This window comes from Periplaneta americana, chromosome 16 (genome assembly GCF_040183065.1).
Source record: "Periplaneta americana isolate PAMFEO1 chromosome 16, P.americana_PAMFEO1_priV1, whole genome shotgun sequence".
Classification (NCBI taxonomy): domain Eukaryota; kingdom Metazoa; phylum Arthropoda; class Insecta; order Blattodea; family Blattidae; genus Periplaneta; species Periplaneta americana.
Genome location: NC_091132.1, coordinates 182,932,458 through 182,954,976, shown reverse-complemented (window position 1 = coordinate 182,954,976; position 22,519 = coordinate 182,932,458). Strand labels below are relative to the sequence as shown.

The window sequence follows — 22,519 nt, the reverse complement described above, 5'->3', positions numbered from 1 at the left end:
TACGATATGAAAATATAAAATTGTAAATTTATCCTCTGAACATTCGTGTTAGATAGAAGGATACATCTTTTATTATGTTACTTAATTTAAATTGTATTAAAAAATAAAAATGCGATCATTTTGATCCAGTCATAAAAATTACTTCAGGAAAAACAGGAAACGAATGCCTATCAAGTTTTCTGTGCATAAGAAGCTATTTTAATCTTACCTGTCCTCGATTCAATCAGAAGTTACTGTAATAACATTATAGCACTATGTCCATCTAGAGAAACAACACTTTCTAATGTTGAATTAATAATTAATTATACAAATCGGTTAATTTAGCTTCCGATATTACTGCATACAAACACAGAAACATTCTCTGTAGGCTACTGTATGTTTCATAGCTTTCGCTTGTTGTTGTCCAAGGCCCCTTATAGACGAAGTCATTTGTGTTTTATTTCATTACACTGCCTTAGATGGCGTTGTTATTGTAATTTTGAAACTCATTTATCTCATTAAATATCAGCCCTATCAAAATTTAGCATGGAATAAAACTTATCGAAAATTATTTTTTGAAGAAACTTTTGTTATGTTATATTTTCCATGAAAATTAATAATAAGGGAGATATTTCGATTTATTTAATTCAATAACCCTTATAACCCCCTCTTAAATAAAATATTTTTAATGCCATATAGCCTAAATTCTAAGTTACAACGAACTTAATTTATATTACAATTTTCATATAAATCGATTCAGCCATTATCGCGTGAAAAGGTAACAAACATCCAGACAGACAGACAGACAGATATACAAACAAAATTTTCAAAAAAGCGTTTTACGGTTTGAGGGCGGTTAATTATATATGTTAGGACCAATTATTTTTGGAAAATGAAAATAACCAGAAAAATTTCGGCTACAGATTTATTATTAGTATAGATAAACGTTACCAGATCAATTGCCAAACATTTCTCAACATTAATGCAGACAATGCAATTTTCAGAGTCAAAAACAAATCGCTTAATCTCCATGTCTATTTTCATCAAAGGAATAGGATGCTGGCTGGGATGCAATACTTGAATGCTTGAAGTTCTAAGAAAAGTTGAACCGTGTAGATGCACCTTAAGTTTAAGCATCCAAGTATAGACTCTACCAACAAAACATCCATACATCACATACCACAATATAATATAAAAAAAACTATACATTACAAAAAAAAAATATCGGGGGTCTAATAAAACTCCTCAAGGAAAAGGCGACTACATTCTACATTACATTAGTCAAACATGAGTACTGTATATGTTACAAAAACATTGGCGATGTCAACAGTAAAGTACGGCCATCCATTTCACACAACACTAAAAGATAAAAGATTACACACGGAATAAAGTAGGTAATATTTTTGAAGAATACAGGGGAAAAACAAAGTCACAATTTTCTTAAGGGTGATGTCATTTTCTAATTCAATATATTAGTGCAAAATTTATTGCTGTTCCTAAGGAAAAAGTAAAAAAGGGTGACTTTATCCTGTTTAGCACAACACATGCTAATTCTATGCACATTCCAATGCATTGGAGAAAAAAAAATTAAATTATTACCCTTTCTTAAAGACAGTCTTTATATAAAATAGCTAAATTTGGTATCGTTAGAACAGAAACGTATATATAGATTGTCGAGGGATATCGTCCAAGATATTTAACCCTTAAGTACTCGCGTCAGGTCTATATGACCCGAGTGTTTTTTCTTTCCTCTGTTTTCTTTGCTGGAAGGTAATAAGTGCCGGTGCTGTGTAATATCTTCTATTGTTTAAATCTTTGAAATGGTCTGGCTGTAGTCATTGTTGAGTTTATCATTTAGCCCCAACAGCTGTTTATATGTGATTTGACCCGACGCGAGTGTGTGCGTTCTTCTAAAAGACAGGAAGATTTTGTGAATAACTGAGATCATTTCTTTATTTATGCGTAAGTATTATTTGATGTAAGCTTTAATTTATATTCCTCACATTTTCCGCGTTCATTTCAGCTGTATATGCAGCCATTCTTATTATTTTCAAAGAATGTCAAAGAACGTAGTAAGAGACGAAGAAATTGCAGAGAAGTCGAAGTTGAGGGAATTACTAGTAACAGACGAAGAAATTGGGAGTTGAATACGATTCTCAGTAATGTACTAATGATAATGACGATGGTGAATCTGTGGGGGAACTTTATGAGCTTGATGATGTCATAGATGAAGACACATATTCCTCCAAAAAGCCAGAATTTGTGACGTTTTATAACTGTACCAAGGATGAAGTTGATTCATGCGACCAATTGTGTAGCAACTATAGTGTTGGACGTAGAACAAGAAGGTGGCCACTGGCTGTGTTCTTCCATTTCATAAATATTTCAGCACTCAAATAATATGTTGTTTATTATAAGATGAATACCAGGGAGAAGATACGTAGAAGAATATTTCTGAAGAACCTGGCTAAAGAACTTCTTATGGAAAACGTTGTCAGGAGAATGAGTAATCCTCATGTATCACGCAGTCTCAGGGAAAGAATAAAAATATTCCTAATGGAGAGAGGCGTTGAAGTGCCACCAAAATAACAACAAAATCAAGAAACAAGAAGTGGGCCAGCATCTCAGAAAAGGAAGAGACATCATATCTGCCTACCAGAATTGATAATATGCATTCAACACAGTGTGCTGCTTGTTTGGGACACGTATGCAAAATTCACTGCAATGTTGTTTGCATAATATGTGGAGAATAAGCCAAGAAATGAAGCACCGATTTGTTTTACTATGTCTGATTGAAAAGTTTTAAGACTGAAGCCAGCAATGCTTATTGGTTTATGGTGACATCTTAGGAATCGATGTAACAATTCAGAATGAACCCCTCTGAAGGGCATTCACTGCAGTAGCCTTCAGGTACAGTGATTTTTTATTACAAACCCAGTCAACATTTTCAAGAATGTTTCCAAATCTAGGATAATAGTAGGAGTTTGTGTATTCCTCCACAAGAGAACTGTAGTAGTCTTTAGGTACCATTATTATGAAACTAACCTTAAAATTGTTCAATCACACCTCGTAAAGGAACAGTATGTTTATAAGATTTCAAGGTCATGTTTTCACTTTTCTTTAGTTAAGATTTACAAATGTCATTGTATTTAGATAATTTTCACTTTCATAAAGTTGAGATTTAGACATTTCATTGTATTTGATTATGTTCAATATAATTAATGTAGAGTTCAGAATAAAAATATTTTATTTAGTTCAGTTTAAACATTTTATTTACTCCATATTTATGCCGCGAATCCACATCCACATCTTAGTTTGTGTCAATGGGTCAAATTGACCCGACGCGAGTATTTATGTAACTTTCTACCAGGCGAGTGCTTAAGGGTTAAACCTATAAGATGGCAATGATGTAATCAATTACACGAGATTTTTAAATATCGCAATGAAATGTGTTCTGGAAACTAGATTTCAGTTGAAGAACTTGGAGATTAGCTTAAATATAGTGACCACTATTATTTATAACCAATAATTTAAATAGAACAAAGTATCTAAGTGATACCATTTAGCCCTTCCTTTGTACGATAAAAATAAGCCCTAAACTTGTACACAGTGCCAAATGATGAAGAAGAAATACTGACATCAAATCTAGTTCCAGGAATCAAATGTTCTGAGGGTATAATATTTCCGATTGAGAAGGGGCGATGTTCGCTGTAAGGAAACTAATTAGCTGACGTTGAACGCTGAGCTATCACAGTGAAGTCGCTCGCTCGATGATGAGCAGGAACATAGCTCTATGCATGAATGCGATTTGAATTGTATGGCTGAGTTCATGAATTTACAATTGCTTTCCCCCTCTGAAACATAAGTACCACAAGTATGGAAGTAGAAGGGCATATTGACAATATGATTTCAGTACATGAATTATTAAACGTAACTGACGAGAGAAAAACGTTTGACAAACACGACTTCGAAACGTTTATCAGGCTTGCTGGCGTTCGTGAAATTTTCTGATTAGACGAAGGCAAGAAATATGTAACATGGAGAGCGCATTACAAATATTTAGTCAGTATACTTATGAACACGTTTGTTAGCAACATGTTTGAATGCATGATTACTTAAGACACGCTTATCAGGAAAACAATTTTGACAAATATCACATTTGAAAGGCTTCTCGCTAGGATGCTAGCGTATTTAATTACGTAAATATAAGAAATGCTTATGACAAACACATTTCAAAAGTCTTCTCGCCTGTGACGTTTTAAACCATCTAACTGCAAGACACACGTACAATATTGGAAGGCTCTTCACAAGTGTGCTGGCGACTGATAATTACTAAAATACTGGATTGCGAGAATGGCATAAGACAAACATCGCATTTGAAAGGCTATTCTCCTGTATGCTGGGGTTTATGAACATTTAGAAAACCGGAGATGGGGAATCATCACAAACAACGCATTGTAAAGATTCTTTTACCTCTATAGCGGTTTACATGTCTTTTTAGGATACTCGACGGCGGGAAACATCACAAATACTGCCTTTGCAATAGTTATCGCCTGTGTGCAAGCGTTCATGTCTTTCTAGGCTACATGAATGCGAGATACACCACAAATATTGCAATTAAAATGTTTGTCTTGTGTGCAGTCGTTCATGTCTTCTTATGTGAGAAATCTAGCTGTGTGATGGCGTTCATGTTTCCTTAGGTAAGGCAGCTGCGAGATGCACTGACTACACAAACCGCATTGAGGGGTTTCTAGTCATGGCATTTGAGCCTACTCGATTGTGAGAAACACCACACACATCACATTTGAAGGGTTCTCGCCTGTGTGCGGGCGTTCATGGCATTTGAGACTACTCGATTCTGGGACTCTTACCACACACATCGCATTTGAAGAGTTTCTCGCGCTGTGTGCGGGCGTTCATGGCATTTGAGACTACTCGATTCTGGGACTCTTATCACACACATCGCATTTGAAGAGTTTCTCGCCTGTGTGCAGGCGTTCATGGCATTTGAGACTACTCGGTTCTGAGAAACAGTTACCAGACACCACATTTCAAGGGTTTCTCGCCAGTAAGCAGGCGTTGATGGTATTTAAAACTACTCGATTCTGAGAAACATCACACACATCACATTTGAAGGGTTTCTCGCTTGTGTGCAGGCGTTCATGGCATTTGAGACTACTCGATTCCGAGAAACAATTACCAGACACCTCATTTCGAGGGTTTCTCGACAGTGAGCAGGCGTTGATGGCAATTAAAACTACTCGATTCTGAGAAACACCAGACACATCACATTTGAAGGGTTTCTCGCTTGTGTGCAGGCGTTCATGGCATTTGACCCTAGTCGATTGTGACACTTACCACAGACATCGCATTTCAATGGTTTCTCGCCTGTGTGCAGGCGTTCATGGCACTTGAGACTACTCGATTGTGAGAATCAGTTAGCACACACGTCGCATTTGAAGGGTTTCTTGCTCTGTGATGTCGTTGATGATATTTTAGACTATTTGATGGAGAGAACTCCGCATTTAAAAGGCTACTCACGTGTGTGTATGCGTTCGTGCCTACTTAACATACTCAGAGTCAAGAAACTCTTACCACACAAGTCACATTTGTAGGCTTTCTCGCCTGTGTGCTGGCGTTTATGACATTGTAGAGAATGAAAATGAGAGAAACACTTAGAACACACATCACATTTGAAGGGTTTCTCTCCTGTATGCAGGCGTTCATGTTTTTTCAGATCACACGATTCTGAGAAACTTTTACCACACACATCGCATTTGAAGGGTTTCTCGCCTGTGTGACGGAATTCATGAGATTTTAGACTACTTGATCGCGAGAAACACTTACCACAAATGTCGCATTTAAAAGGTTTCTCACCTGTGTGTATACGTTCGTGTGACCTTAGGATAGTCAGCTGCGAGAAACACTTGGCACAAAAGGCGCACTTGAAGGGCTTCTCGCCTGTGTGCAGACGTTTGTGGCAGTTTAGAGTATGAAGATTCGTGAAACTCTTACCACACACATCGCATTTGAAGGGTTTCTCGCCTGTGTGACGGCGTTCATGGCATTTGAGACTACTCGATTGTGAGAAACACTTACCACACACATCGCATTTGAAAGGTTTCTCACCAGTGTGACGGCGTAAATGTGCCTTTAGGTTAGACAGCTGCGAGACGCACTTCCCACAAACACCGCATTTGAAGGACTTCTTGCTTGGGTCCTTGAGTGAGCGCTTTTTCTGTTTTGACGATTTCGAGAAACATTGTTGAGATGTCTTGAATTCAAATTGCCTCTCATCTTCATGAGTCCCAACAGGTTTTTCCGAGGATCCCGAATTATTTAGAATCTGACATAAAGTAGTGTTCTCTTCACGTGCAATGCTGACGGATTCTGATGATTTCCTCTTAGTGGGCGTGCCAATACTATCAACAAAATATTGTCAGTCTTTACAACAGTCACAACAAATATATATTTATTTTAATTGTTGAATATTCGAATGAGATCAAACCCACTAGACCAGGACGTACACTTAGTGGCAAAAAGAATGGGCAGACTCTTGGCATCTCCTCATTGAAAGTCGTCGTCTATAATGTAATAAACCTTACGAGCAGTATGTGGCCCAGTGGTAAGAAGTCTGACATCCGAGCTAGAGGTTGTGAGTTCGCCTCCTGGTATGGTAAAATTATTATTTTTTTATTTTAACTTTTACTTAATTCATTAGTTTAAGTGTGAAATGGCATTTGTTAAGAAACCTCGTTATGCCTGCGTTGTAAAATTATTATTGCCCATCACCTGTGGGCTATTAATAGGTGAGACCTGGTCTGTATAACAATAATACTTGTTTCACATCCTAAAAAAACGGATCCATATCAAACACAACTAAATAATTAAATTAACAAAAAAACAATTTGTTAATATATTAACAAAACAAGGCTGTGGTGGGGACTAGTATCTCGTCCACAAACCACTTGCGTCAACATCTGCATGGAGTCCAAAAGATTAATGAACAGGTCTAAATTCTTGCCCATCTCCTCCCACATATCTAGAACTCTGTCCCATAATTCCTCAGTTGTCCGAGCGGGTGGCTGTTCTGCCCAATTAGAGAGTAGGATCCTTTTGACCGCAGCCCACAAATTTTGAAACGGATTCATATCTGGTGAATTTGGAGCCCAGTCGACTGGGTCGACATCACGCCTCCTCGTAAACCATCTTTGAATCCGGTTGGCGGTGTGTATCGGATGATTATCCTGCTGGAAGAAAAGTGTTCCTTCTGGATATCGTTTTCGGGCGGAAGGGATCATTACATTTGCCAAAATGTGTTCGTAGACTTCTGCCGTAAGCAGACCTTGGATAAGTTCCAGAAGTCCTGCCCCATTGTATGACATCCACACCGAACACGCGACCCTCAAGCGAGGTGTATCGGTTGTCATTCATAGAATAAACTAGGGCAGTACTATCATTGCTATTAGAGACAATTACCTCGTCGGAGAAAATGACATTTCTCCAATCAAAGTCGTGTCGGAAAGTAGCATACACAGAATGCTACTGGAGACAATTGCCTGGTCGGAGAAAATGACATTTCTCCAATCGAAGTCATGTCGGAGAGTAGCATACGCACAATAACCTATGCGAACCAGGGCAATGAGTTGTTTCTGTGTCATCTTCAAGCGTAATGACGAGACAGAATGTTACATTAATAGACAGCAGTATTGCTTGAAAGAGAGAGGGAGGTTTATTATTATTAGAGTTTGGGCATATTCTAACAGACATCGCCACATAATTATAGCTTTGCGAGACACATATGATGGCAAATTTGTAATAATAAAAAAAAAAAGATTGGGGGAGATTCGAACCTTGAGCTACTACTACTAATTTGTTCAATATACCAATGCCGTAATAACTTAAGCTACTGTAACTGTTTATATCGGTTCGGCATAATACATGGTTTTCCTGTTCATATTCGCTCCGGTTGATTTTATATTTACCAATTTTATTATTATTTCACTCTTCAAGAGCCCTGATGTATCTAGAATCAACCCACCATTCGATTTTATAACATATTTTAGACTCTTAAACAAAATACAGCAAATTTAAATGGTTTAATTATGTGTTACCTAATGAACTACGGCGTTGACGAGACGAGCATGCGCAATGTATGTCTCTGGAACTTAGAAATTGTTGGCCGGCCCATTCTTTTTGCCGCTAAGTGTACATCTACGTTGGAGATTCATCGTTGTGAATTATCAGTTTAGTATGGTTATTTTATTTAGTATGGTCAGTTTAGTATGGTTATATACTCAGAGGGTGCTTTTAAAATTAACATTATACACCAATATACAGATCAGAATAATTATAAATTAACAAACAAAACGCATATAATTTATGTAGGAAAAAGAGAATAGAATATTAGAGCTTGGGAAATAGGCTACGTTATCTACGAAGGACACAGAGTGATTGTAACTATGGGTACTAGAAAGGGCTTGAAATTTTCAATATCATTTTTGTTAAGGTATGAAATTAGCTTTCGAGCCAATGTAAGGGGGACGTAGGCAGATTATATTCAACTCTTTGTTCATTTACACCACATTTACAATTGGCAATTTGTGCATTATGGATACAGTGCAAACACTCACCTTTCAGTAGAAACCTCGTTGTCCTCTGCTGTTACTTCCATCCATGGGTTATCATCCACTGTGTCCAAGTCAATCTGCTCTTCCTAAAAATATAGAACAAATAAAACAGGAAGATAGCACTATTTACATTAAGAGAAACACATACATCAGCCGTGGCGAAAAGGTGACTCGCGAGCACATTGTGGCTCGCAATGATAGCTATGCATTTCTCTTCCTTACTACCTTCCCCAACCCCCACCCTCTCACTCACTGGAGTCAAAGTGAGTTCCATTAGTATTTCTCTGACCTCCGAGTGGCGTATCATCGCAATGTCTCTCTCGAAACCATGTACCTCTACAAACCGGAAGTTTCAAGTAGGATGTGAGGACGCATTTTTTTGCTGCCAATATGATGAGATTATTAAATGTATGATTCGTTCACAATTATTACGAGAAAACGGTTGCATAACTTAAAGCGGCATTATACTACATGTCACTCATGAATTATTAAAAGTGAAATATTACAAGTTTAAGCGTTGTTGTTATTACTCGTATTATTATTATTATTATTATTATTATTATTATTATTATTAACTCTGTACGTCGATTCTTTTTCAGCAGATGTACGAATAATACGGTTAGATGATCAATTTAAACTCAAAGATTTACAACGTGGTGTCAAATGAAAGCTAGATGTAAGGACTTGACAAATGTTGAACTTTTCAAATCTTTGCACAAAAATAAGTATCCGTAGCTTCGTTCTTTCGCTTGCTCTGTTGAAGCCATGTTCGCTACAACTTACGTTTGTGAAAAATTATTTTCAAAAATGAAAATAGCAAAAATTAAATTTAGATCACGACTGAGAGACAAATACCGTCGTGATCAACTACGATTTTGAAACTTTGTCGCAGAGACATTCTGAAGACAGTTTTGTGATAATGTGTTCTATGTTTTCTTATTTATTTCTTTCTTCGTTAATCGTACTAAACATTAGTTTGTAAACTTATACTGTATAAAATATTTAAGTGCTTGATGTAAGGAAAACGAAAATCCGTTAATAAGTCAGACAGTTGCTTCACTTCCCATTCGGGTGTCCGCCTGCTTTCATAGATGCTATGCACGTTGCAGGTTACACAGTGGCTCGGCGCACGATCACATTTTCGCCACGGCTGACATAGACTATAGATTCCGCAGAAGTGCATTTAAATCGTATTAGGTGTAGTAGAATTTTTACTTAATAGAAGACAATTCATGGGTCAGATTTTTCATGGGATAATTCTTTTTCATGTAGAACAGCGTTTTTAAACCTTTTTCAACATGTGACACACTAAAAGTGTGATTTAAAACCCTGTGGCAGACTCCTAGAAACTAAAGCTGTTGTTCCCAAGCAGGAGGGGAATTTAGGAGGGAATGAGCACTATGAAATACAAATAAATAATATAAATGTATATGCATTAACATATAAAATAAAATATTTTCAATTTTATATGTATTACTTTCAAGTGAGCATAGTGGGGAATGAAAATATGATGAATGGTGAAAAAGCACGTGGTGTAAAATATATCGAGGAGAGAAACAAAACAGCCTACATATTATTAAGAAATAGAAATAATACAATTTTTGAAATTAATTTAAATTTTATGTTAAAAATGCAAAATTTAATGACAGAAAATTATTGCAATGCAATTATAATTATGCGTGTTTTCTTAAGTTGTTATCTAGGAAATTAGAAAACATACAACATCATTACATGTGTTGTTAAGATACTTAATGCATCAGACAATTTCTTTCGTAAAATCAAATAAAAAGGATGGCAGGAGAGTCTAATTTTAGTGAACTGGCTACCCTACACGCGCATAAGTTATTCTCTTCTCTGCTACTCGTACACCTGCGCTGTGTTTACTGAAGACTGACCTGAATTTAGAGCTTACATGCTCTATTATCTGGATGGTCACAGTAAGGACAATCTTCTTTTGCTAAATAGTACGGCATATCGAACAAGGTCAACATTTTTTTTTTCCAAGATTAAAAAATTTAAAGGTTCGCAAAAGTTGCAAAATGGCGCCAGAATTTGGCACAAATAATTATGACCTCCTAGAAGCACTTTTAACCGAGCAACAGAAAAGTTCTTTTTTCACTATCTTATTTTTTCTAATATAAGCATGTTTGCAAATCTGCGCTTGATGCAGACTATTATCATTTGTTATTACTGACAGATAAAAGAAAAGGATTATTACTTTTAACTTCCAAGAGAAAGAGGGAATGAAAAACAAGAGGAACAAATATGTTACAGGAGGTAACAACCCAGACCCCACCACAGTCTAGTATATACAGTCGCGAAGCTCAATACGTTGTAAATATGCAAACATTAGATAGTTGCTCACCACTAGGATCGCTAATATCGCCTCATCACAGGCAATGCAAAATAGTACCGTCACAGTCTATTGTTTCTAGCACCCTCAAAACTCAAGCTTCGTGACTGTATATAGTAGTCTGTGACCCTACCATTAATCTACTTGCCTTAACCACCTACCTACTAGTATATGCATTTATTTTTATTTTGCTCTCCGTGAAAAATAAACTGTCTTCTTCTAACAGGACAGAAATTTCTTTCCTGTATCCTGACAAAAATCATCTTTCTTTTTCACCACAAACTGAAGCTCAAGCAACGCAGACTATCTTCAGTGTTTCTCCGATTGTGTGTATTGCGAAACGAGGAATTCTTTCCTCGTATACCAGACTGCCTACCGATCCGGAGTTGCGCTCGGGCGCGGGTTCGATTCTTGCTTGCGCTGATTACCTGGTTGGGATTTTTCCGAGGTTTTCCCCAAACGTAAGGAAAATGTCAGGTAATCTGTGGCGAATTCCCGGCGTCATGTCGGCAAATATCATCTCACTATCAACAATCTTATCGACTCTAAATAACCCTTTAGTTGAAACAGCGTCATTGAATGAGCAAGTAAAAAAATAAATAAAGTACACCGACTCTGCAGATTTTCAGTACACAAATAGTGAAATTCTGGTATATTGAATTTCATCAGAAGAAAAAGAATAAAATGTAAGTTCTTACTTCTGATTCGGTCCTCAAATTTATTAAAATTTATTATATACCCAGCTTTCTCCTTATAGGTATTATTTTATTCTATATTGTATACTGGTGTTGCATTTACCTGCATTAATGATAATAATCTAGTCTGCCTCTCTTTAATGTATGCTGATGACACTACATTCTTATGTTCTAGCTCTACTCTGAAAGAATTACATGCTCTAATCAATGATATTGTATCACAGATGGCTTTATGGTTTGAATCTAATGGTTTTTTGCTTAATCAAGAAAAGACTATCAACATAACTTTTACCCTAAATCATGTAATAAAAAAGGAAAACATACAAAAGTATACCAAATTTCTAGGACTTTTTATAGACTCCAGTTTAACTTTTTTTTTTATTTTAGTAGGTTATTTTACGACGCTTTATCAACAGCTTAGGTTATTTAGCGTCTGAATGAGATGAAGGTGATAATGCCGGTGAAATGAGTCCGGGGTCCAACAACCCAGCATTTGCTCATACTGGGTTGAGGGAAAACCCCGGAAAAAACCTCAACCAAGTAACTTGCCCCGACCGGGAATCGAACCCGGGCCACCTGGTTTCGCGGCAGACGTGCTAACCGTTACTCCACAGGTGTGGACTCCAGTTTAACATGGGAAAAACATATCGAATATATATGCACAAAATTATCAAGAGTTATATATTTATTAAAGAAATTAGTGACTTGTGTTTCTCAAAATTATTTAAGATGTGCCTCCTTTTCGTTCTTTCAGTCGATAATTAGGAATGCCTTAATTTTCTGGGGAAATGGTAGCAAAATTGGGAGTGTCTTGATTTTGCAAAAGAAAGCCATTAGAATTCTATGTAAATCAAACTATCTTGAACATTGTCGACCTCTTTTCAAACAATCACAGATATTAACTGTCATAAATTTATATATATACGACCTAGTCCTTTACACTCGACAAAATATAGACAATTACTCATTAATAGCCAGTATACATGATCATGAAATTAGAAATAGTGAACAAATTAATATTTCATACTGTAGATTACATAAAACTAGTACAAATTTTTCTGGCATGGGGATGAAATTATATAATAAGCTTCCCAGTTAATATTATAAGTTCCCAACCAATAGTTTCAAAAGCTAGATTTTATAATCGGCTTTTAATTAATCCTGTCTAATCTGTAGATGAGTTTCTTAACTTAGATTCATACGAAATTGTTTTTTAATAAATAAAGTTATTTAGATTAGTTGGAATTATTACATTAAGGGTGAAGTGTTTTCATTCATTTTAGTTTCAAAATGTTTTGTGTTTTCATTCTAATTACTGTTTTCGGAGAAACTGCAGTTAGTGTCCCGCAAGAAATGTTTCAAAGTCCAATGATGGGACACTGCGCATGCGCAAGACACAGACAAGTAAAGGAGCTACCACACCATAGATAAAGCTGGTGCTCCAACAGTAACATGTACTTAAACCGTTTTAGCAGGTACGTTTCACAATAGCTGAGACTCAACATAACAAATGGCGGCAGTTACATTGCATCGTTTAGGGCCGTTTTCTCCAAAGATAGTTAAACTTGGGATAAATTAAACCCGTTCAACTTTACTATTCAGTTAAACATGCTTCTATTTTCTCAATAAATATCTGACAGCCCACCCGTTTAAATTAATGTTGGCACTAGATGCCCATGGCTTCTCATGTGTTGGCTACACTGAATAACTAGCCAATCAGAGCCAAGATTACTGATGGCGCGTCAGATTTTCAATATGTCAGCCACAGATCACAATGTCAGTTGTTTACAGAGAATTAATGCTATAATCAAATCAACGCGAATGAAGAAGGAATGCATCTATGTACTAGTTTCACAAATAAATAAATCATTTATACCCATGTGAAGTGTTGTGTATTATTTAATCAGCTGTTTTCTTGAATTTATTGGAAAGCGTTCTCGATTCCACTTTTCTCTGATAGGCAAGATCGTACAATAATTTGTGTCTTGTGTTAATGTGCATTATCTGGTGGCATGTGTGGATCCATTTTAATATAAAAATTAATTTTCTTTAGTTTATTCCTTTCCCTCCGAAAATCACGATCTTAATTAATTTCAAGAAGACAACTTCCATCTTTTTAACGTGTTCGGTAACCACTAAATTAGGCCTACCTGATGTACCCAGGATCTTGATAATTCTAAGGGAAATAGCTTTTATTTTTAACATTGTAGTATGTGACCTTATGTAACATTCACAGGCCCTAATTTATAATTGGCTAGAATGGGCAAATACCCAGAGCAAGGGAGCAAGAGAAAGTACTTTAAAGTAGGATGTTGAAATAATTGTTAAATACATGCTCAATAAAAATGAATATTTATAAATAATGTAATAAAAACAGCTTTTTGTTTGGTGAATTGGCACAATTATTGTTTCAAATTTTTGTTTGGTAATGGAAGGGATAAAGTTAAAGAAAGAGGTTAGGGTGCCAACATTTGCTCTGTCCTGTTTTCCAGTGACCTAAACCCAGGGCCTAAATATTCGTAATAGGTGTCATCCTCTTGTATTATTTTTATTTCAGTAAACGGTTGGTTGCACTGTATGATTGCTTCATCGTCCATTATGAATTTTGATCAGATTATCATAAGCTGATTAACGTACACTGTAAGGTCCTGTGTTTAGACATGGAGAATTCAGGGAAAAAAGTAAGAATTTTAGTCCAGTAGAAATTGATTTACTGCTCTCTTTACAAAGAAAGATATATTAGAGTGTAAGAAAACCGATAGTGTATCTTTAAAATACAAAGAAAAAGCTTGGCAAGAGCTAGAAGAAAGTTTCAATGAAATTAGTGGAACTGTAGTACTGGTAAGAGATTAAAGGGGGAAGTATGAAAACCTCAAAAAGATCTGTAAAAGGAGATTTTCCGAAGATAAAAAAATACAAATCAGGTGCAGGTGGAGGTCCGAATCAACCGAACTTAATAATAACTTATATTAAAATAAAAGAGATTATTGGCACAATACAACTTGAGGGGCTACCATCTGTATGTGACTCAGATTGTCCTGGCCAGTCATCACTACTCGCATCTGTGGAGCATCCATCTGCAAACATTGGAAAAGCACAATTTCCTCCTCAAATCCAATCAATTCAAAATTCCAATGTAATTCCCTTTTCATCTGTGAATGTACAAGTCTGTAGCTTCTGAATCCCAAGCATTTGTCGCAGGTGACGATTCAAATTCCACTGATCAGGTAATTGAAGATATATACCAATAGTATCTCAGGATAATATACAAATTAATGAAGTAGAAGCCATTCCATGTAGCAGTCAATTCAGTATTAGGGACCTGAGGAAACCTACTTCCACTCCACTCCTAGTAAAGAAGAAAAGACCATCACTGGACAGTTCATTGACAGGAAAGAAACTTATGGCATTATAGCAAGAAAAACAAGTTCTGCAGTTACAAAAACAAGCAACAGAGGATCAAATTCAGTTCCAAAGGATGAGCATGAATTTAAAGTACCGGCAACATAAATATGAAAGAAGAACATAGAGTGAAGATGAAATTCACAGATCTTCATATAAAAAAATAAGGAGTTTGATCATGAGATGAGAAGAAGAATTCTTGAACTTGATGTTAGGAATAGGGAATTGGACCTTAAAACAAACAGCTAACTGAAATCACAAGATTTTGAAGTTTATTTTGTTCAAGTCTATATGTTCTTTTTTATTTAAATTAAAAAATTTAATCTAACATATTAAATCACATTAGGTAACTTATATACTGATAACTTCAGTTTTGTAGTGGTTCTAATATGTTATGATGTCATTTTGATATTTTCATAATGTCATTCGGTTTATATCATTCACTGTATTAATAATACCATATTCAACATATCACATCAGGTTATCATGCTATTTAAAACAGAAGATATTTAAATTTATGTAGCTTCTTAAATAACTGAATAACAAGTTAATCAGTAGGACGTTTAACTTAATTCCAATTGAAAAACGAAATTTATTACATGTTATCACCTACCACATAATTTATATATGGCTTATTTATAATATAGTAATAATACATGAGAAAAAAACAGTAGGCTAGGCCTAATTATAACATGACATCAAAACGTTCATAAATCAATCGTTAGTTTCATTTCTAATTATTTTAATAGACATGAACATAATATGACAGTATATTCCCTCCAGCTAATTTCTTATATGTTATAAAATAAACACACTGCATATTTCAAGTAATTAGTTACTTTCTTTCATTGAAATCCGACGTTAATATAATTTTGATACAAATGCAGATTTATTTCAACTTGTAACATCACTGCGTAATTAAAATCAAGTGGGATTTTCACATAAATTGTGACTACACTATAATGTGTTAAAATATTTGTGTATCAGTAGTAATATTTTATACAACACAGTTACAGTTAAGTCATGTCATCATTAGATTCTAACCTATTATGGCGGTTGTGTTGCATCTAAAGCTACACCACACAAGTTAATATGTCAGATTAAAAAAGTTTAAAATTTATGGTGTAAGTTACTGGTACAGATTACTGCTTAATTTTCAGTGAAGTAAAGTTATAATACTTTTGAAAATATCCAAGTTTAACATGAATAATAAACAATGTTACATGTACTACAGTGAATGAAACTTACTTTATGTTAATTTCGTCCCTTTGTTTCATTGATTCACAAACAAATTTTAGTCATGAACGTACTGATGGATAAGATGCTGGTAATGCTTAATGTCCAGTGAAGTAAAGTTATAATATACTTTTGAAAATATGCAAGTTTAACATGAATAATAAACAATGTTACATATACTGCAGTGAATGAAACTTATTTTATGTTAATTTAATCTCTTCCTTCACTGGTTCACCAACAAATCATGGAAGTACTGATGGATAAGATGGTTTCGCCTGACATTATTTTCTGCTACATTTGGGTGGTTGTTAGCTGCTTGAGGGAAGTTATGCACAGCGTTAATGGCATCCAGCTGGTCATCAGTAACAGGAGGTATATTTTCATTCTCATTGCAAGCTATATTGTGTAAAATAGCTGTTGCCACAATTACACTTTGAATTCTCTCCAATTTTAGTCTGATTCCAGTAGCTAAAACAGGAAATCTTTTCTATACCCCATAGCTCCTCTCTACTCGACCTCTAGTCCTTATGATGGCCTCCTGAAAAAGTTGTTCCTCTGGCGTGTGTGTAATTGTCAGTGGTGTAATGAGATCATTTTGTACAGCATATCCACTATCTCCAACTAGAATGGCTGCACCAAATTCCCCATCTTCAAATCGCCTCTTAATTCTTGAAGAATTAAAAATATGTGAGTCATCAGATGAGCCTGGCCACCTAGCCACAATGTCTCGAATCAACAAGGAAGAATCAGACAGTTTGCACATTAATTGAATCGGTCATTGCAGAAAGGGGATAAGTCATGAAAAACGCGAAAATGAGTTAAGAGTGCCATTGCTTTCTCCAGACCTAGACACACATTTCCATACAGAAATGGGACAAATTTGCTCAGTCTCAACGCAAAGCAGAGCACCATAAGCAGGGCAGTCATTGCAGAAAGGGGACAAGTCAGCGACTTACCTTCTTTCTGCACTGACTGACGACGTGACGCAACTGAGTGCCGCGGATCTAATAAGTTACGGGCCCATCAGCTGATAAGGAAAATGACAGATAAGCTAGAAGTAGTAAACTGTGTTATTAGTGGTAAACATAAACGCTATGAAATTAATTACCGCAAAAATGTAAATAAGAAAAATAAACTGAAGGCATTGGAACGTCAATTCCATTGGGAATTCTGTCGCAGCCCGTAAGAAACTACTCATTGTTTGTTTAGACGCAACTTTGGGTCATCAATTTTCAACATTCACAATTTCAAAGACCATACGGCGCACTTCTATTCCTATCATGAAGGTATAGGCCACAAATCTTCAAATGAAGTGTGTTCCTTGTGAACTACATTGAAAATAATGTCCCTTCTTCAGTCAAGGAATTGTATCTTTTCTCTGATAACTGTGGAGGGCAAAATAAAAAGCATACCTTAATTCGATTGTTGCTTGCACAGTCCAAAATGGGGAGATTTAACAAAATCACTCATTATTTTCCACAACGAGGCCCATTTCTTCCCAGTGACCGCAACTTTGGTGTAGTGAAGCGCAAACTAAGAAAGACAGACAGGGTATATGTGCCAGGCCAATACAATACCTTGATCCACCAGGAAAACACAAACAACAGATTTTCTGTAGAATCAGTTACTACTGATGATATTTTGAATTTTAAATACTGGTGGCCAGAGTATTACAAGAAAACCACCTGCTCATTAGACACACTGAGGAAGAAAGGGAAAGATAAGAATATGCTTTCTTCAACACAATTCAATGAATTTGTTTACTCTAAAGACGATCCAGGATGTGTGACTGCCAGTTTGTTCATTGGTAGTGAAATGAGGAAACTCAGATTCTGTATGAAAAAAACAGGTTCTGGATGCATAGTAATGCCTACACAAAAGCATACAATGGGAAAATTTCCATTAATACGAAAAAAAAACTTGGAGACGTATCGAAAGTGAGGCAATACATTCCGTTGGAACACACTTTCTTTTACGAAGAGATCCTGAACTGGCCACCTTGTGACAAGGAATCAACAAATGACGGAGTTTCCAATGTCTAACAATACGCTCTATAACAATTGAAATAAATTATTTTGTGTAGGACTTTAGTGTATTTTTATTGTGCTCTCCTATATGTAGTTTTTAAGTATTAGTTAGAAGTAGAGTTTTGATTTAAAACTGTGATATAAAATCACATATTGGTACATTGTTGAAGTAGGAATAATGATTAAAATGCAAAAATAATTATGTAAATGGTGACAGTAATGTAGTAATTACACACAAAAACATCGTTATCATTATAATTATTAACATTTAGTTTGATTTCGAATATTACATTAGCTCAAAATTGTAAATTATATATTTTTTACTCTTATATTTAACAATTCCTTGCAGAAAGGGGATAAGTCATGGTTCGATTAAACAACTTTAAACAAAAGTGTTTGAGATGTCAGATGTCTAACATGATGTATTAGGCTTCACTATTCATAAATGTAAGAAAAAATATTTATAAAGATTACTCCAGTATTGGAAGAAGAAAACAGTTTTTATTGATTATCTCAAAAGTAAGATTTTATGACTTATCCCCTTTCTGCAATGACCGATTCAATTGAAAAAAATTCCTTGCGATTTCTGAAGATTTCTGCATCTCCTCCAACTGGTGATTGTATTTTCACATGTGTTCAGTGAATTGCACTTATATAGTTAGGAAAACGCGAAATCGTATAAATTCCATGCTTAACCCTTGCCGTTCCTTTAGGTGTTGTTGGCATGTTGATACAACGCTGTGACAAATGTCCTATAGCTGTAGAAACTTTTGCAAGGACTGAGAGAACAGAGACTGGAATTAGAGTACAGAGAGTGGACTGAGAGGACAGAGAATTATCTGAGAGTACAGAGAGTGAACTGAAAGTACAGAGAGTGGACTGAGAGGACAGAGAAGAGCCTGGGAGGATAGATAGAGCACTGTGGGATAGGGAGTAAGCTAAGAGAACAGAGACTGAACTGAGTGGCAAGAAGGTGGAGAGCGAGGATGGTGAGTAGACTGAGAGACCAGAGAGTGGACGGAGGGGACAGAGAGTAGACTGAGAGGAAAGGAAATGGACTGAGAGGACAGAAAGTGGACAGAGATTACAGAGAGTGAATTGAGAGTACAGAGAGTAAACTGAGGGGCAGAGAATGGACTGAAGGGACAGAGTGGACTGAGACGACAGGGAGAGGACTCAGACAACAGTATGTAGCCTGAGAGGATAGGGAGTGGACTGAGAGGATAGGGAATGAGCTAAGAGAACAGCGAGTGAACTGAGAGAAAAGGGAGTGGACACAGAGAATGTTGAGTATATTGAGAGAACAGAGAGTGGACTGAGAGGACAGGGAAGGGGCAGAGATTACAGAGAGTGAATTGAGAGTACATTGTGTGGATTAAAAGGACGGAAAGTGATACAAAGAAAACTGAGAGGATGGAGTGGGCTGAGGAGAAAAAGAGTGAACTGAGAAGACGCAGATTGGACTGAGAGGAGAGAGAGAGGACTGAGGTAGTAGAACAGGGAAAGGAAACAGAGTGGACCGATATCAAAGAGAGAGTACTGAAATTACAGTGAGTGAGCACAGAGAGGACTGAGAGGAAAGAATTCTGAATCGCAGTTTCCCCAGTTCACTCTCAGTCCATTCTCTATCCTCTCATTTCACTCTCTGTACACTCAATCCACTCTCAGTTTTTCACCCCACTCTGTCCTCTCTGTCACCTGAGTCCATATTTTGTACTCTCTGTCCTCCCGATCCACACTGTGTCTCCTCTCTGTTCTCTCAGTCCACTCTCTGTCCCTTCTCTGTTGTCTCAGTCACTCTCTGTCCTATCAGTCCACTCCTTGCCTTCTCAGTCCATTCTCAGTTCTCTCAGTCCACTCTCTGTCTTCACTCTGTCCTCTGAGTCCACACTCTGTGCTCTCAGTACACTCACTGTTCTCTCAGTCAACTCTATCCTCCACTCTCTCTTCTCTCAATTCACTCTCTGGTCCCTCTCTATTCTTTTAGTTCCCTCGCTATCCCCACAGTGCTCCATCTATTCTCTCAGTCTACTCTCTGTCCTCTCAGTCCACTGCCTGTCCTTTCATTCCACTCTCTGTACACTCAGTTCAGTCTGTCGTTTTTGTGCCTTCTCTGCCCTTTGCCTTCCCTCTGTCCACTCTCTCTCGTCTCAAAGTTCAGTTCATGAAGGAAAGAGAAGACTGAGAATAAAACAATGACTGAGAAGACAGTGATGACTGAAATTTAGTGGAAGGGGTTCAATATGTAAGGTTTTTTTAGATTTAGATTTTCCAGCAAATCCTTCATACCCACATTAATGAATTTTAATTTTAAGGGGCTCGAACTAAGGAGATAACACGCTCACTAGGTTCAAACTACAGTCCGATATTTAACGGAGGGGGTTCATTATGTATACAAGTTTAGGTTTTTCCTGCAAAACTTTATTCCTACAATAAGCAATTATACATTTTCAGGGCTCGAACTCAGGACCCATCATTGGGTTAAAACTACAGACTGTAATGTGGCGGAATATTTGCATTGTGTATACAAGTTTTTAGTTTTACCTGAAATGGTTTATTCCTTTAATAAAAAATTATAAATTTTCGAGGCTCGAACTCAGAGAATAATACCGTCATTGGGTTCAAACTACAGGCTGTAATTTGGCGGAAGATGTGCATTGTGTATACATGTTTTAAATTTTTCCTGCAATTTTTATGTCTTTAATGAATTATAAGTTTACGGGGCTCAAACCCAGGAAATAATGCCGTCACTGTGTCCAAACTACAGACTGTAATTTGGCGGAAGTCGAGCAGTGTGTATACAAGTTTTTAGATTTTTCCTGGAAATTTTTATGCCTCTAATAAACAATTATAGCCTACACTTTCGGTATTCGAACTCAGAAAATATTGCCGTCACTTTGTCCAAACAAGAGACTGTAATTTCGCGGAAGATGTGCATTGTCTATAGAAGTTTTTAGATTTTTCCTGCAATTTTTTATGTCTCTAATAAAGAAATATAAATTTTCGGAGCTCAAACCTAGGATATAATGCCGTCATTGAATCCAGACTACAGACTGTAATTTCGCGGAAGCGGAGCATTGCGTGTACATGTTTTTGGACTTTTCCTGTAATTTTTAATATCTATAATGATGAATTATATATTTTCGGGGCTCGAATTCGGCCTTAATTGGTTCCTATGTTGGCGGTTCCATAGATGAACCGTTCGTACCTACTACAAACATAATCTTTGGAATAAGACAACAGTATTTCACACTCTTTGCGCGTCTTGAACTCTCTGCTCGACCTGCATTAGGTTTTTATCGAGAGGAAGATTGGCATAAGTAACAATTTTCGTTACAGTGGAGGCAGATGAGTTAAGGTTGGTAGCGCAAAAAGCGCTAGAAATATGTTGGCACTCCTTCAGATGTTACAGCATAGCGGGACAAATACTGCAGTAGAGCCCTGTTTTCAATCATATGTGTATTTTCAAATGTATGTTTTTTTTTGTGACGAAGCCTATCACTGTATGTTTAATGGCTTAATAAATTGAATTGAATAAATAAAATGCAAATTGGGAAAGATTTAAGAAACAATTTAATGCATTTATTAATGCTTATTATGAAAAAAACAGCTGAAGGAAAAATAGATTGCTATTTTATTGCACTTCGTACGAGAAGCACTTCAAGATATTTCTGATTCATGCAAACTTACTGACGAGGAGAACAAAAATCTATGTTTAGTTCTGAAACGATTTGAAGACTCTGTTTTTGACAGTGACAAAACGTTATATATCGTCGCTATGCCTCCAAAATTCGCTGTGTACATTTAAAGAGATTTTGCAAGAGAAAGAAAAATGCATTATCACTTTTAATACCCTCGATTTTCAAAGCTACTTTCGATATAATTTCATCATTTTTCAAGTCAGGATTCAATGCTGAGGTTTTCCTTTCCTATAAATATAATACCTATATTTCAGACATAAATAATTGTTAGATATTTCGTCGAGCCATTTAGTCAAATTTCATGAGTTTTGTTGAAATCCACCCACAATCAGTTCAAGAAAATTCAAAAGCTCTATTTCTATTTCTAATAATTTCAAGACTTGCCACATGGAGTTCTTAACTTTACCTCTCTCTACCTATACTAAAATTGAATGCACTTCACTGACAGATAAAAGTAAGTAAAATATAGAATACTTTGATGTATGCCGTATCTCTC

At 36.2% G+C, this 22,519-nt stretch overlaps 1 protein-coding gene across 1 annotated transcript in view; it reads right to left on the bottom strand.

Annotated features, from left to right (window-relative positions):
* Positions 1-797: 797 nt before the first annotated feature.
* Positions 798-22,519, bottom strand: part of LOC138692193 (zinc finger protein 135-like) — a 39,116-nt gene continuing 17,394 nt past the window's right edge. Inside the window, exons 6-7 of the mRNA XM_069815264.1 lie at positions 8,613-8,695; positions 798-6,401 (exon numbers count right to left, since the gene is read on the bottom strand). Coding sequence (XP_069671365.1) covers positions 5,513-6,401; positions 8,613-8,695 — 972 coding nt within the window. The 3' untranslated portion in view covers positions 798-5,512. The remainder of the gene's footprint in view (positions 6,402-8,612; positions 8,696-22,519) is intronic.